At 49.5% G+C, this 17,486-nt stretch overlaps 1 protein-coding gene and 1 pseudogene across 1 annotated transcript; both read left to right on the top strand.

Annotated features, from left to right (window-relative positions):
- Nucleotides 1-7,927: 7,927 nt before the first annotated feature.
- LOC119405904 (uncharacterized protein K02A2.6-like) lies at nt 7,928-8,404 on the top strand. The gene has a single exon (XM_037672728.2). It carries the CDS (start codon nt 7,928-7,930, stop codon nt 8,402-8,404), a length of 477 nt encoding a protein of 158 aa, XP_037528656.2.
- A 3,967-nt stretch (nt 8,405-12,371) lies between these two features.
- Nucleotides 12,372-14,768, top strand: LOC125759996 (uncharacterized; annotated as a pseudogene).
- The last annotated feature ends 2,718 nt before the right edge of the window (nt 14,769-17,486 follow it).

Genomic DNA, 17,486 nt, shown 5'->3' with positions numbered 1-17,486 from the left:
ACCACGTGAACGAGTGCACAGAAGTTGAGCGTCTTCCAGGGGTGTTCTGTTTCCAGCTTCCTCCCTTTCCTTGTATCCGCCGCGGTGGTGTAGCGGTTACGGTGTAGGGCTGCTGACCCGAAGGTCGCGGGTTCGATTCCGGCCGCGGCGGTCGCATCTCAATGGAGATAAAATGTTAGATGCCCGTGTGCTGTTCGATCTCGGTGCACGTTAAAGAACTCCATATGGTCAAAATTCCGGAGCCCTTCGCTACGGCGTCTCTCATAATCATATCGTGGTTTTGCGACATAAAACCCCAACAATTATTATTACCACTTTCCTTACTTGTCAATGTGTGTGTTCGAGTTTACTGTGTCGGTTGAGACATTGTATCACCTGTGGCACATACCCGCAAAACATGAACTCTGGTATGCGGGTATGTGCCACACCTGACTGAGGGAGAGGGTTTCATGATGTACGCGACAGGTATTTTGCGTTATTCATGCCATGACCAGTGAACCGTGTTCGCCATATACAGATCCCCTGTTATGCCAAGTTTGGTATATTACAAGTTATGGAGACGACCAGGAGAGCATCCAGACGTAGGCGGCTAGATAGATAGATAGATAGATAGATACGTAGATAGAAACGCCCAAAGTGCCTGAGGTTCGCTAAGAAATGCTTCGCATTAAAAAAAAGGCTTTGTTATAACCGCGTCGATGCAGTGCCGAGCAACAGAAGAGGGCGGCCACCTGAGCGGCCAGCGCCACCCCTTCCGAAAAGCGGGATATATACTTGCTACCCATGCATAGCATATAAAGTAACTTCATAAAGGGCCGCGGTAAGTCTGAATCCAAGCACTCCCTGCGCGCGCTAGCCTCCGCAACGGCCGGGAGCGGGTTGGCTCGGAGCGCCCCCACGAAGTTGCGGTCATAGGTAGAAACAGCGCCCCGTGCGCAGGCCGTAAGGGAAGGAGCGAGCGCGCGCCTCTAGACCGGCCGTGAGTGTCCAAAGCGCCCCGCGAATGCATGGAAAGAGCGAGGGCCTTTTGCGGTGAACTGCCGCGCCGCGGCGCTGCCGTGCCGGACCCGTGGCGACAGAGCGAGAGAAGACGAAGGTCATGTGAGAAAGGCTCAGGTCAGCCGAGGAGGGCCTATCGAAGGTCGTCAAAGGGAACAAAGAAGACGCAGGTGACAGTGGAAGCATTAGGGCGACGACCTCCCGTGCGGGAGAGGCGAAGGGAACATCAGGCATGACAAATGCAGGTGCAGTGGTCACAGGGCCCAGCTGCCGAGAAGTAGTCTTGAGGGAGGGAGGGGACAAAGCCGCAGCCGTGACTCACGCTAGGCAGCCAGACAGCAGCCAGATGCAGGATACAGAAGGAATGTCTGAGCAGGTCATTATTGCCGGTGACTCAAATTTAGTCCGATGCGCAGAGGCAATCAAAGAAAGGGTGAAAGGAGATAAGAGAGTCTCGATAGGGACATTCCCAGGACATACGCTGGGGACAGTCATGAGGCAAGCGAGTGAAAAACTCGCAGCTAAAGCTCACAGACGTAACCTCGTGGTAATTGCGGCAGGGCGAAATGATGTGTTGAATGAAGAATCGTCAGGACTAGCGACGACCTTGGTGAAAGGAGTCGATGACATGCGCACCGTGTCCCCCCAGGTGCAAACTGTAGTATGCACAATACCGGAAGTACCAGTGCGCACTATCAACTTGCAAAGAGCGGTTGTCGACGCAAACAGAGATATGGCGAATTAGTCGAGAGAAGGGTTTCGAGGTAGTGGATATAAACAGGGAGGTGCACAGGTGGGGCGGTTTCGAGAGAGACGGAGTTCACTTCGATAAGAGGCTTGGTCATGAGGTGGGCTGGCGACTGGCACGACGCGCAGTAGCTTTGGGGGGGGGGGGGGCACACGGGCCCTTCGGAGTCCGGGGCAGGTAGTAACAGGGAAAAGAACCAGGACTCTTTGACAGGTAGTATTGCGAAAAACCAGAAAAAAGGTAAAAGAAAAAGGGATAAGGCGCGTGTTGCAATTAGTTACATAAATTTGCAGGGTGGCAAAAAAAGGCAAAATGGTTAGAGATTGAGGAGCAGTTAAACAAAGAAGAGATAGGCGTTTATGCGGTTACAGAAACACACCTTAGAGACTTGGAAGAGCCACCACATATTGAAAATTATGTTTGGGAAGGGTGCAACAGGATCATATCAGAAAGGAAAGGTGGCGGTGTAGGAATGCTGATTCACCGCGGCGCCAAATGGGTTAGAGTGAAACAGACGTGTTCAGAGCACCTCTGGGCTTTGGGCACAGTAGGTGGAAAGAAAACGTGGCTAGGGGTTGCCTACTTGTGGACGGGAAATAACTGCAGAGAAAAGAATCACGAGATATTGGATTGCATGAGTGAGGATATTAAGGAATTTGGTAATGGGGCCGAAATCATCCTTCTAGGGGACATGAATGCCCACATACACGACCTTGACGGATATTCAGACACCAATGGGAAGTTATTACTAGATCTCTGCGAGCAACATAGTCTGGAGATGGTTAACACGGGGCCTAAATGTGACGGCCAGATCACGTGGGAAGTCGGAAACAAACAGTCAAGTAATGATTATTGTGTCATGTCTGAAGAAATTTATCACAAACTGAGAGAAATGAGAATAGACGAGGAAGGGATTAAAAGCTTGGGTAGTTATCATCGTTCTGTACTTCTTCAAGACCAGTCATCAGGAGAGCGCCGACCAGTTGCATGCCTCTCGAGCGTTGACTGAAACGGAGCGGAGGTAGTACAGCCAGATCGAAAAAGAAGCACTGGCTGCCACCTGGGCCATCAACCGATTCGACGAGTTTCTTCGGGGTCTTCGTTTCACCCTGAAGACCGGCCACAAGCCGATAGTAAAGCTCCTAGGAACCGCGGATCTCGATCTCATGCCACCGCAAATCCAACGTTTCCGCATCCGCCTACTCCAGTACCGATTTGACGTCACGTACGTTCCTGAGAAACAGCTGGCTACCGCAGATGCACTCTCAAGGGACCCAGTCGTCGCCGCCAGCTGTTGACAAGGTGGATCTGTACGTTCAAGAAGCACTCCGGTCTACCCTCCCACATTTGCAGTCCTCCTCGACGACTTCCGAGCAAACCTTGCTGCAGATTGGGAGTGCGCGCAGCTCAAGCCTTACTTGTATCGTGCTGATAAATGACTGAGGCAACAGTAAGCTGCAGAACAAGAATGAGAAGGTTTTATTGCATTTTCCGTATTTATACCTTGGTAGGTGTACACTTCGCATATGCGATGCCGTGTCGGCTGTAGGGGAGTAGCGTGTCGGCGATTTTACACAAAAGTTTTACAAAAAAGAGTGCATACTATCTGCTGAAAGTTTGCATCGTACGCAAGGCGCTGAGGTGGCTTGACTGAGCGTGTCGACCTTCTCGGAGCTGGGTTCGATCCGCAGGCATGCGCTGCTGCTGTTGGCGCAGTTGGGACTTCAGCCTCGATGACTAGACAGACACTGCTCATGACGAGGTAGCCTGCAGGCCTGCTGTGCCGAATCTGTAGAGCCACTGGAGGCTGTCTCATCACTGGAGGCTGGCGAATCTGCAGGTCCTCTGCAGGCAGTCGCAGCTGGACATGAGGGCGTAGAAGGCGCGCTGTATTCTTCGTCACTTGACTCGGGACTATAGTCCTCACGTGTTCGAAATAGGTGACGTCGGTTGCGTCTGAGCACGTTGTGGGGCCCTGTTTGCACGATGTAAGACCTCGGGGCAGCTGTGTTGACGATCTTGCCCTTACGCGACCACGCATTGTCCCGTATTCGAACTACGGTGCCTTGCGTCAAAGGTGGAATCGGTCATCCTTCCTTTTGTTGCGGGTGCTTTCTCACTTCCGTTTTGGCGACTTCGTTAAAATCCGGAATGTTACTTCTGAGGCGCCTGCCTTGCAGTTAATCAGCTGGTGATCCTCCATCTTCTAAAGGTGATGAGCGATAGGCCAACAGACCTAACCAGAAGTCCCTCCTTCAGTCGGCGCATTTTTCAGGATGCGCTTGACTACTTGGGCGCATTTCTCCCCCAGTCCGTTGGATTGAGGGTAGCCCGGGCTTGATGTGACGCAAAGAGCGCGAACTCGTAACTGGCGAATTGTGGGCCGTTGTCCGTGCACACTTGAACCGGAACTCCTTAACGGGAAAAGATAGCACTGAGAGCCTCTGTTGTGGTCCTTGCCGTTGTGTCAAGCAGTTGACACACAACGACATATGATCGCCCGGCATACTGAAATATGTCTGCACCAACACTATACATACTGAAAAGTCAGGGCGTGCAAACACGGACACAAGAAAGAAGTCAGGACACCACAAACGCCGACTAACAACTGAATAGATGAACAACGGCGGAAAAGAAAGAAGGCACGAAAACTTATCTGCGCATGCCCATGCAATAGGCGAACCTATCAATCCGGCACGCGTGGGGGCCTACGCGAAAGATAACTGTTAAGGCATTTGATTTCATCTTTATGCAAGTTAATCGACGGTTGGCTCACGCATGCGCTACCACTATTCTCGGTATGCCATGCCTCAATCATCAGACGCGTTTCTTCATTCCTATGTCGGTAGAAAACTGCGCATTCATTGAATTTTGGCGTGCATATACACTCTCGACGATGTAACGAAAGATTACAAGGCGAGCCTCCGGTTAGCGATCTTTTATGTTCTAATAATCTCTGGTTAATGCAGTGGCCCGTCTGTCCTACGTAGAAGCGGCCGCAGCTGAAAGGAACCTTATACACCACACTTGTACGGTAATTACTGAATTTGTTTGTATGTTTTACGAAACAAATATCGGTTCGCTTCTTGTCTTTTACTCGCTTCTTCCTCTGCACAGCGGCGCATGTCTTACCTAGCTTATTGGCAGCCGTGAAAACGCCTATTGCATGGGCATGCGCAGATAAGTTTTCGTGCCTTCTTTCTTTTCCGCCGTTGTTCATCTATTCAGTTGTTAGTCGGCGTTTGTGGTGTCCTGACTTCTTTCTTCTGTCCGTGTTTGCACGCCCTGTCGTTTTAGAATGAAGCCCTATACCATGGGCATGCTGGAGTTTCGCGCAACAGAAGAGGCTCTTGCGGTTGCTTGTAGGCATGTTTCTTACAAGTAGGACAGCTCTGAATAAGCTGAGTTATATCACTGTTCAGTCCTTGCCAAAAAATCAGACTTATGACTCTTTCTTTGCACTTGCGCAATCCGAGATGTCCGGCGTGAACCCTATCTAGGATTTCGCGCCGTATGCTTCTCGGTACCACGACTTTGCTGCCCTTCAACAACACTCCATTCACGACTGTCGAGTCGGCAGAAAATGGTTTTAATTCACCTTGTACCTCTTCGCCAGCGGTTACCTTGCCGATGACCACATTTAAGTAGTCGTCCTGGGCAGATGCGTTGGCTAGTTTGCGACGCGTATTTTCGGTGACCATTGCACCCGTGAGTTGCACGGCATGAACGTTGACGTCCTCCGTTGCCCCAGTGTTGTCATTTCCAATCGATGGGGATGCTCGTGACAGCATATCTGCTACTACGAGATCCTTTCCTGGGATGAACTGCAAAGATGAATAGTATTTCATAAGCCTCAGAAAAAATCTCTGCAAGCGCGGGGGCATGCCAGAAAGTTCCTTGGATGCTATTGAAATAATGGTTTGTGATCGGTTTGGATGATGAATTTCTGGCCTTACACAAATTGATAGAGCTTTTCGCACCCAACAACAATGCCTAATACCTCCTTCTCAATTTGTGCATACCGTTGTTCCAATTTGTGCATACCGGCTTCCATCAGGACACGGGAAGCGTAGACAACTGGTCGCCAGCAGTTGTCCGCCTGACATTGCAGAAGCGCTGCACCTACTACGCCACCTTTTGAAGCATCGCATGTCATCTTAATTGCCTTTCTGGGATCAAAGATGGCTAGCACTGGCATTGAAGTTAAGATGTGAGCGACTGCTTTCCATTTATTTGCGTGGTTTTCAGTTCACTCAAAAATGTTTTTAGACTTGATAAGGTCACGCAGTAGCGTAATTCTTTCAGATAGGCGTGGGACGTACTTGCCAAAGTAGTTTAGTACCCCGAGCATGCTCTGAACATCGGCCTTCGATGGCGGCACATTCCTCAAAGTTTGAATGAGCTTCGGGCTGGGTGATATGCCTTTCCAACTGATCACGTCACCTAAGAACTATTTTTCTGTCAACGCAAATTCACATTTTGGTGCGTTTAGCGTCAATCCAGCTTTCTGAGCCGCCTTCAACACTGCCGTCAGTCTATCATCGTGCTCCGTTTTGCCCCACACTAGGATGTCATCGATGTAAATATGAACGCCTGGCAAACCGTCAAAAACATGGCTCATTGTCTGCTGCGAAACCTCCGGTGCAGATGAAATCCCGAAAGACAGCCGAAGATACGGATATCTGCCCAATGGGGTTGCAAAAGTGCATATCTTGGATGTTCACTCGTCTAAAGGAATTTGGTGGAACTCGGAATTCGCGTCCAATCTGCTAAAGTACGCAGCACCAGCGAATTCTAGCATCTCTCGCTCAGTCACCTCCTTGCTTCTACCTAGGATATTGATATTGGGAAATCCTGCCTCACATCCACACGCGCCGGAGTGCATGGACAAATGTGCGAAAAGATTATTCTTTATCGAAAGACATGCGCCCTCGCTCTATCGTTTACGCATCGGCCGGTGTGGCCGATGTAAACCCCAGGAGAGAGGAACTTCGTAGACCACTCCCTTCGCCTTTTCTTCTAGGTGGTTTGCGTCGTCGAATTTTCAGGCAGGAGGTTAGCCTGGGAGCCGGTATCAACCATAAACATTACTTCTTGATTGGAAACATGTGCCGTCACTTTCCAGTCCTTGCCTTTTCTGCTTTCATTGCCTATTTGAAGGACCACCTTGCTCGGTTACTTCCCTTACTTCGTCCTTGCCTATTTGTGTCGGGCAGCACACTGCGAAATGATGAAGCCTGTTGCAAACGTTGCATCGCTTGCCATAAGCGAAACACTGGCGTGGTTTGTGCTGGCGGTTACACTTCGTGCACCGATAATCGCTGCCTTGACGCCGATTGCCTATTATACACTTCGTTGCTGTCATTTCTGCGATAGAGTCTGTCACATCGTTGCCTTTGCGCCAGACCGCCTTCCTTTGCGTCAACGCTTCTGCAACTTCGCACATTTCTTCCGCTTTCTGCAGCTTTAGGTTCTTTTCCTGAAGCAATTTCTCCTGTAGTTTTGCATCGTTAGTGCCACACACTAACTTGTCTCTCACCATTAAATCTATTGAATATCCAAAGTTGCACTGCTCTGCCTGCTTCTTAAGGTCGCGAAGAAAATTTTCAAACTGCCTTCTCTCAGCTTGGTTCCTCAAGCGAAAATTGTATCGTTCGTGAACTTCATTTCCCACTTCAGAGAAGTAGGCTTCAAACTTTTGCACGACGGTTCCGTAGTCTTCCCGGCTTTCTCCGTCCACGAACTGGAAGGTGCTGAACGCTTCAAGGGCGTCGTCTCCAGCAACGCTGAGACGGAGGGCTGCTTTCGACTATTCGGTCCTGGGATGTTCTTTCGACGCTGTCGCCCGGAGAAACAGGTCAAAATTTTGCTTAAAGCGTTTCCAGTTCGAAGCCAGGTTACCCGTCAGCTGCAAGGGTTCAGGAGGCCTTAGTTCCATCACCGCTTTTTCGCTGGCGGCACGGCTGTCACTTCTGGCACCATGTATCGTGCTGATAAATGACGGAGGCAACAGCAGGGTGCAGAACAAGAATGGGAACGCTTTATTGCATTTGCCATATTTATACCTTGGTAGGTGTACACTGCGCATGTGCGATGCCGTGTCGGCTGTAGGGGAACAACACGTGCCCGATACAGTACTGTGAGCAAGGGTGGCCTCGGGAAGAGAATCTGCCTCTCAGCATGGCTCAGTTCTGGGCTTACCAGGTCGTATTCAGTATCGGTGACGGCCTTTTCCTCTGTGGTGGACGCCTGATGGTGCCCGCTTCTCTGCGGAAGCACGTCCCTTCCCTCATTTACGACGGGCACCTCGGAGTGAACCGCTACCGCGCCATCGCCAGGGGAGCTGTCTGGTGGCCGACCATGGGAAGCCAGATCAAGACCATGGTGGAGAACTGTCCCAACTGTGCCACCAAGCGGGTACAGCGAGCAGAGCCACTGCTGCCTACGGTGACGCCTAGCCGTCCCTGGGAGCGAGTTGGGGTGGACATCTTTCATCACGAAGGAGCCGACTATCTTCTCCTCGTAGATTACTACTCGAGGTACACAGAAGTACTGTCCCTTCGCTCGACGACGTCCACAGCGATGATCTCCATCATCAAAAGTGTCTTCGCAAGGCATGGGATCTCAGAGACCCGTATCAGCGATATTGGGCCTTAATTTTTGTCGGAGAATTCCGCGTCTTCGCCCAGGTAGGTAGGTAAACAACTTTATTTATTCATGAAAGATTCATGTGAGGAGGGGTGTGGGGGGAAGTGGAAACAGGACGACGATGGGCCCTCGGGCCGCTCTAGGTGGCAGGCCACTTCTGTACCCCTCTGACCCCTCTGACCCAGCCCACTGTCCGGAGCTGTAACTCCGCTTGCGAGCTGCGCAGAGCAGCCTCCTATCGCTCCTGGTGTTCTGACCCTTGCCACGGGGGCTTGGGTTTGGACAATTCACAAAGACGTGATTTATGTCGGCTCTGGTGCTAGGACACATGTTGCAATGAGAAGTTTCGTCATGCGTAATAAGGGAGAGAAGGAAATGAGTCGTGATTGTGGCCGGGTGAAGTCTGCGCCACAGAATCGCCACAGAATTTCGGTAAAAGAGTGTTACGTCGTGGTAGATGAGGAGTCAGTGCCTGGCACCGCGAAGCGAAGGCAGGTCGCTTTGAGCCCGGTTGACGAGTTCTCGGGCTTGGGTGTGAGCGGCCGTGTTGCCTGGGCGTCCACTGTGCGCAGGGACCCAGAGGAGGGTGATGCGGCGATCAGGCGGAGGAGATAACTCAAGGATTCTAGCTGCCGGAAAGTGGATTTTGAGAGTGGCGAAATTACAAATTGCAGTTTTAGAATCAGAGAAAATATACCCAGCCGAGGAGTGGACATTTGCTAAGGCCATTGCCGCCTCCTCTGCTTCCAGGGATTCTGTCGAATTGGGAATGGACGCACTAGCGACCAGGTTTTGAAATCCGTCTACAACGGCTATTGCGAAAGCTGGGTGAACTGCATATTCGGCCGCATCTACGTATACTGCTGGAGAATTAGGAGGGAAGCGCTTGTGAATAGCCTTGGCTCTAGCTTCCCGTCTCGCTCGATTATGTTCTGAGTGAGTGTTTTTGGGGAGTGGCGGAATGCATAGGTTGCTGCTAACAGCGATTGGAAGTGTGTGCGTGGCCGTGGTATGACCAGGAACGTTGATTCCAAGTCGGCGCAGCAGTACTTGAGCAGTTTCTGTAAGCGATAGCCTTTCATACTGACTGAAGAGATGCGCTTCTACGAGCTCTCCCAGAGTGTTGTGCACCCCTAGTTGAAGTAATATATCCGTGGCTGTTGATTTAGGGAGATGGAGAGCAGTTCTATAGGCAGTGCGGATGAGTCTGTTGAGCTTCTCGGTCTCCGTAGATGTTAGATAAAGGTAGGGGATGGAATAGGTGATTCTGCATTGGCAAAAGGCCTGAATGAGGCGGCGTGTGTCTGCTTCCCTCATGCCGCGATGAAGATTGCAAATGCGCTTAATTAAGGAAACTGCATTATGAACCGAAGTGCGGATTAACTTTATGGTCTCAGCGTTGGAGCCATTGTCGGAAATATTAAGGCCTAAAATTTTAAATGCGAAGCATTTCTTAGCGAACCTCTGGTACTTTGAGCGTTTCTATCTATCTATCTATCTATCTATCTATCTATCTATCTATCTATCTATCTATCTATCTATCTATCTATCTATCTATCTATCTATCTATCTATCTATCTATCTATCTATCTAGCCGCCTAAGTCTGGGTGCTCTCATGATCGCCTCCTTAACTTGGTGTAGACCAAAATTTGCATGGGAGGGTAAGAGGATTTGACAAATATGATTGCCGGGTCATGACATGAATAACGTTAAAATCCTGTCGCGTACGTCGTCAAACCCTTTCCACTAGACACGTGTGGCACATACCCGTTTACCACGGGCCGCGGTGTACGGGTATGCGCCACAGGTGATTGACAGTTTATATCTACACAGTAACGGCGAGAACAGACATTGGTAACTTAAATGCAAAAGCGTTAAGGAAAACCAACATCAGCAGCGTTGACTCAAATTATGGAAAAAATGAAAATTAGGATCCCAGCAGGAATCGAACCCAAGGATTCTGCATGGCAATCAGGTATTGTACCGCTGAGCCACGCCAGGTCTATAAGCTGGTTTGGAAAAACAGCCTACGCAGGCGAAATATCGGGGCAACGTCAATTGTGGTTGCGGTGCTGACTGTCTAATTTTACAAGAAAGCAATAAACACTACATGATACTCCTACGATGTGTACTCCAACGATACAGGCGTCATATCAGATTAACATCTGTAGTTCCAGTGTTGGCTCCACTTTTATAGCAGTCTAATAAACGTTACGTTTGCATTTCTATGATATAGCAAGCTATATTGAAGCATTGCTCGACCCCGCAGGAATACATTAACGAAAGTTACGTATGATATCCACATCACCGCACCGTAAAGTGCACTTCGTGCACCAGAACGACGCAGGGTCCTCTTCATTTTTTCGAAGCTGGGCGATGGCCTCATGCTGACCGAGGATGTTGCCAGATTGATTGACAGCCGCTTTGTAGACTAGGCTACGTAGGTCACATACGCCCAGGTAGTCTACAAATACGACAAACACCATCCACTCATGTTGGTCTACGTAGCACTATCCAGACCTACCGCCTCGACGGCCTATACCTCACCAACGCGAAGGGTGGCTTCAGGTTCCGGCATTTCGCCGGCTCTGTCGACAGACAATTTGTCGACGAAATGACCGAGGCATCCACGAATTCCAACAGCTCTACTATGCCACATACTTCACTACCCATGGACCCCTCGTCACCACGATCACGACCGAATCCTATGACAAGTCATGACCAGCTGCTGGTGCTCACTCATCACGATGATGATGATATTGTTCAAGAACTGTCAAGAACTTCTTGCACACATGAACACGGGTTCGTGAAACGTTGCTGCGTTGTCGGGACACGTATAAGCACTATATATCAGCTTACCGCTTCTGGTGTAGGTAATACCGACGTTGCCATTGGCAGCGTTACCCAACCGTAAAGAACTGTTTATACAACATATATGCGTCTCTTCATGTATATCTGTGTGTATAAAATTTATACAAATCTTTAGCGTAATTTTGTAACGTGTCGCTTAGTAAAAAAAGCTACGCCACAGTCACCTACCCGCCGCATGCTGCGCATAATATCGACTTCCATGGTACGTGGGATCTGCCGAATTTTTTATTTTATTAACCCTGTGAATGGGGGTGCAATCTAGTATGACTTGAATGTTACAGGTATCCCGCTTTTTGATGTCAATAACTAGGAGTTCCGATTTAGCCGCCGAGCAGGTGAGCCCAATACTATAAGCTTGCTTAACAACAGTGTCAGCGGCCAACCGTAGTTTCGATTCAATTTCGCCATGGTAGCCGACATTGACCCAGATGGTGATGTTATCCGCGTACAAGGAGTGTTTGATGGAAGGAAGTTGGGCAAGTTTCCGTGCTAGCGGGGTGAGAGTAACGTTGAAAAGAAACGGGGACGAAACCGCTCCCTGGGGCGTTCCCTTGCTTCCTAGCGTAGAGAGATCGGTTTTCAATTTGCCTAATTGTAGGCGGACGGACCTGTTGATGAGAAAAGCAGTGACATACCTGTGCGTGCGGGAGCCCACGTTTAGTTCTCTAAGAGATTGTAAAATGGAGAAGTGCGAAACATTATCGAAGGCCTTGGTCAGGTCCAATGCGAGGATGGCTCTGGTGATGTGTGGGAAAGTTGGATTGAGCACATCCTCCCTAAGCTGTAACATGACATCCTGAGTTGAGAGTTCCGCTCGGAAGCCATACATGGTAGAGGGAAACAGTTTTTCCTTCTACATGTAGCAGTTAAGGCGATTTAGGATTACATGCTCCATCAGCTTTCCTGTACATGAGGTAAGACAGATCGGTCTCATATTCTTAAGGTCTAACGGTTTATTATTTTTATGGTTAAAGTCACCTTACCTGATTTCTATTCCTGGGGCAGCGTGCCCTGCTCCCATTGTTGATTCATGCACAGAGCTGCGGCTTCCCCCACGTCACCAGTGGTCCCACGTACCCGCAGTCCAATGGAGAAGTCGAGCGAATGGTGCGGACGGTCAGGGAACTCTTCAAGAAGTCTCCGGACTGGCCTTTGGCCCTCTTGGCATACCGCAATCTACCTGGCGTGACCGGGTACAGCTCTGCTCAGCTGCTCATGGGGCGCAGCCTCAGGACTAGCTTTCCGGTCCCAACGGCCGCGTTGCTTCCAGAACCGCCTAACGCTGCCAACATCCACCGGCGTGACACTGCCCAACGACGTCGCCAGCGCCAAGACTTTGACCGTCGACATGCTGCACAAGATTTGCGGCCCCTGGAGGAGAGACAGCGAATGTAGATTCGCGACGCAGATTGTGCTGGCACTGTTCTTAGCCTAGCGCAGCGTCCACGCTCCTACGTGGTCCAGACGGATGCAGGTGCTCTCGTACGCAACCGGAGACATCTGGTTCCGCAGCAGCCTCCGTGATCAGGGGGTCTAGACCTCGGCAGCTCCCGTCCACGGACACAAGGATCCGAAAGCCTGCCACAGACTCCAACTCGCCCAGAGCCTGTGTGCAGCAGTCCAACTACCAGGGCACTTACTCCTCTAAAAGTTGAATTGAATTGAATTGTTTATTCACAACAACAAGGTTGCGAGGATGACCAGGCAAAAAGCTGCATTGAGCAGCTTGAGGGGAACCTGGCCACCTCATACACTAGGCGGCTTCACAGCGGTCGAACACACGATATACATAATCAATGGACTAACTAAAACAGAAAAAACAATAAACATCCACGGTCGGAAATAAATAAACAAGGTTATTGTGGAAACATATGAAAACAAGGGAAAGAAATTAGGCGAAGTGTTAAAGGCATATAAAAAAACAAACAAATGGACCCATGGCAGCACAAGCAATCACATAAATACATCGCGTAGCCTTTTTAACGACAGAGTTGATACACTGAGACCATTCTCTTTGTATAATTGATTTAGAGCAGCAGGTAAACAAAACTGTAGCATTTGGTCACCGTATTTAGTTCTGTTTTTGTTAACGATCCAAGGTTCTAAATAACGAAATTTATAAAAAGAATTATGTTGCTGTAAGGATGCCAATTTTGTTAAAGCGTTATCATTCTTACTTTTTTCCATTCTATACATGCGGCAAAGCCTATATGTGTACAAAGATTCAATTTTTATAGTTCTAAGCTTTGTAAACAAAGGAGCAGTATGCCAAAGATATGGCACCCTGGAGACAAGGCGTATTGCTCTTTTTTGTAATACCGTCAGCTTGCGAATGTTCTCAGCTGAAGTCGTCCCCCAGACTAGAATTCCGTATTGAACTAGGGAAAGAAACATTGAATTATATAACATCATATTAATGGATGTAGGAAGATAGTTACAATGGCGACGCATAGTACCTATTGCTCTAGATAATTTACTAACTAAGTGATTCACTTGGCAATCCCACGACATAGTTTCAGAGAAATATACGCCAAGCGATTTGAAAGACGATAGTATTTCTATTTCGGTATTATTTAATTTAATGGGGGATAGTTGAAATTGTTTGTTGCGTGGATGAAACATCACCGCCTTTGTTTTTTTCTACATTAATCTTAAGACAATTACATGTCGCCCACTTTTGTATACTTGCAAGCGTCTTATTGGCTCGATTTGACATTGCAGAACCTAAGTTACCATCAAAAAACAGACTTGTATCGTCTGCGTAAATTACGCACTTAGCAGATGGATCAACATTGACTATGTCATTGATGTACAATATGAAGAGATACGGACCCAATATGCTCCCCTGTGGGACGCCTGTTCTTACAGATTTCAACTCCGATTGGTCCCCGGCTATAGCTACGAACTGTGATCTGTGCTGAAGGTAGGACGTAATAAGAGAATGAGCTACGCCGCGAATACCGTAGCTATCAAGTTTTTTAAGCAAAACATCATGACTGATAAGGTCAAAGGCCTTAGAAAAATCGAGAAAAATTCCAAGCACCATTTTCTTTTCCTCAAATTTTTGCAATATAAACTCCTTTTGGGTCATTAGGGCTAATTCAGTTGACCTGTTTTTACGAAAACCGAACTGTGCAGGACTTATGATACCAAAGTGATCAGTAAACGAACAAAACCGCGCTAAAATCACCTTCTCTAAACCTTTCGAAAAAACAGGCAACACTGATACAGGGCGGTAATTTGAAAGATTATTCTTGTCGCCTTTTTTAAATATTACTGTCACCTTTGCCGTCTGCATGCTACGAGGAAAAACGCCTGTTGACAAACACAGATTAAAAATGTACTCTAGGCAAGATGCAATTATGTCTATGACGAATTTTACCGGCGCTGTTTCTCCCATCGCCACCCGTTTCTCCGGCTGCTCCCTCAAGTCCGCCTGCGTCGGTTGTGCGCACTCGGTCTGGAAGTTGTGTTAGGCCACTGGTGCGGCTGAATTTTTAGTGTGCTATGAGACATTTATGTTGCACACCTGATAGCAAGGTGTTGCTTTCCTGTAATTTCCAAAAAGGGGGGATGTAAAGGGCGCATGAGCACCAACTGCCGATATAAGGTTAGCCGAGTAGGTTATGGGGCGCCCTCTGCTATGTAACATAAAAGGGCGTGTTTGGAATAAAGTGGGTGGAATTCTGCTGGAAACTCGGAGCGTGTGTCTTTACTCCACGGCCCTCGGGCTTCAGCCTGCCTCCTCAGCCGCCTCTGCTCGAACCCTCCCACCACACTTCCTTCGCGTTCCACGAACGAATGACTCAAGAAAGGCGCATGCTATGAGGCGTGTGTACGACAGTGAGGTCGGCCTGCTGCTTAGGCATGCTTATATATTGCCCCTGTAAAGAGGAAGAAGAACAACATGCCGCAGTGGGACACCAACTTAGCTGGGAGACCCAAGCGCGAGCTGTTGGTGCCAGCGCTGCGATTCTTGTGTCGGTTGTCGCCGCCCGCTTTAAGCGTCCATAGGCATCCTGCCCAAGTGCTACTTGCGTCAATAAACCCCGTATCAGAGTGATGGACGTGCGGGGTACTCAACCTGGAACTCCGAAACAGGAGACTACCCGCTGCCCCTGAAATGGCCGACTAAACCGCCCAGCAAGGCACGACCCAACCTCCGATGGTCGTCGTGCCCACGGCGCTACGCCTGCGTGATCCACCTTTCTTCAACGGCACCGATGAGCAAGACGTAGAAGACTGGCTGTCCACATTTGAAAAGGTGGGCGCAAGCAAAAAGTGGGACGACCCTTCCAAGCTGCAATATGTTTCCTTCTACCAGAAAGAGGTCGCAAGCCTCTGGTTTAACAACCGCCAGACAAAATTCACCACCTGGAGTGATTTTAGGCGATGCATTGCCGATGTGTTCGGTTGCCCAGAGGTACGCAAGCTCCGTACTGAACAGCGCCTACGGGGGCGTGCACAGTTGCAAGGAGAAGGCTTCACAAGTTACATCGAAGACGTACTCGATTTGTGCAAGCGCCTTAACCCTTCGATGAGTGAAGGAGACAAGATTAGACACGTCTTGAAGGGGATAGACGAGGACGCCTTTCAGGTGCTGCTGGCCAAGGACCCGCGGACCGTGTCCGAACTCGCCACTCTGTGCCAGAGCTTCGAGGAACTGCGGAAGCAACGGCTCTTGACACGGCGGCCAGCGGCTACAGACGACACTCTCGCGGCGTTGACCCTCGGTGGTGAGCATAACCCGCTGCTGTCAGAAATCAAAGGATATGTGCGCGAGGAAGTGGCTCGACAACTGTCGTATTGTCGATGTGTCCAGCTTTACGCCATTAAAATTACTACGCCGTGTACTCTCCGCGCAAGAAATGCATTCGCATTTCCTCACGATTTCCTTCGGGGTGGTGAGGGCATTTTTTTGTCACGCCACCACGCCGTTATTGACTGCGCTCGCGCACAGGTGGAACTTTCTGTATTTTCTGAGGCCCCATCTACCGACAGAGAACGACCCCATGTCTCCAAGCTTGTTGTTGCCACTGACACTGACGTTCCTCCTCTCAGTGCCGTCATAGTTCCTGTCCACTATGCTGAATTTTCTGGCACTACCGTTGTGTTGACGTCATCTGACGTTTTCTGTCGCCACCACAGTACATCGCTGCCATTTGCCGTTCTGCCGCCTCATCAGCATGCGACGGGAATATTGGTTTGCAACCCCAACGTATGCCCTCTCACTTTGCACATTAACGAGACGCTTGGCCACGTCCAGCCTGTAGACGAAAATGCTATCATGCCCATTGAATCCTGTGAAACTGAACCAAAACTTCATTTGAACGCTGTGACTCCTCGTTTTACTTAGGATGACGTCTCCTCAGATGTATTCAACCGCCCCATCGTAAGCGAGCTCCCTCAGGATAAACGGGCACAGCTTATTGCGCTTATTCATGAGTTTAGACATTCGTTCGACTTCCCGCAGAAGGCACTGAGTAAAACCACACAGTTACTCACAATATCGACACGGGCCGTCACACTCCGTTGCGGCAACGGCCCTACCGTGTATCACCAACGGAACGGAATATCATCGCGGAGCAAGTGAATGACATGCTTCAGCACGGTGTCATCGAGCCTTCCTCTAGTCCCTGGTCTTCACCTGTAGTGCTAGTGCGGAAAAAAGATGGTTCGATTCGATTTTGTGTGGATTACCGACGTCTCAACAAAATTACGCGGAAAGATGTCTACCCTCTTCCCCGCATCGATGACGCCATCGATTGCCTACAAGGTGCCGAATACTTTTCGTCATTGGACTTACGTTCAGGTTACTGGCAGGTCCAGATGGCAGAATGTGACCGTCCTAAAACAGCGTTTGTTACTCTAGACGGCCTGTACGAATTCACAGTAATGCCATTCGGTCTGTGTAATGCGCCTGCAAGGCTTGAGCGCATGATGGACAGAATTTTACGCGGCCTAAAGTGGCAGATATGTTTATGTTACCTCGATGATGTTGTCGTGTTCTCCCCAGATTTTCCTACACACGTCGACCGTTTGCGCACGATTCTTCAGTGCCTTACCAAGGCCAACCTTCAGCTCAATCTGAAGAAGTGCCGCTTCGGGGCTCGCCAACTCACTATTCGCCGCGAGATCAACCTATAGGTGGCAGCACCGTCACCGCGTTAGTGTGGAGAGGCGGTCGGCGGCGCGTATACAAATACACGCAACGACGCT

This window comes from Rhipicephalus sanguineus, chromosome 9 (genome assembly GCF_013339695.2).
Source record: "Rhipicephalus sanguineus isolate Rsan-2018 chromosome 9, BIME_Rsan_1.4, whole genome shotgun sequence".
Lineage (NCBI taxonomy): Eukaryota > Metazoa > Arthropoda > Arachnida > Ixodida > Ixodidae > Rhipicephalus > Rhipicephalus sanguineus.
Note: the sequence above shows the minus strand (reverse complement) of the source record. Positions and strands in the feature narration are given on the sequence as shown.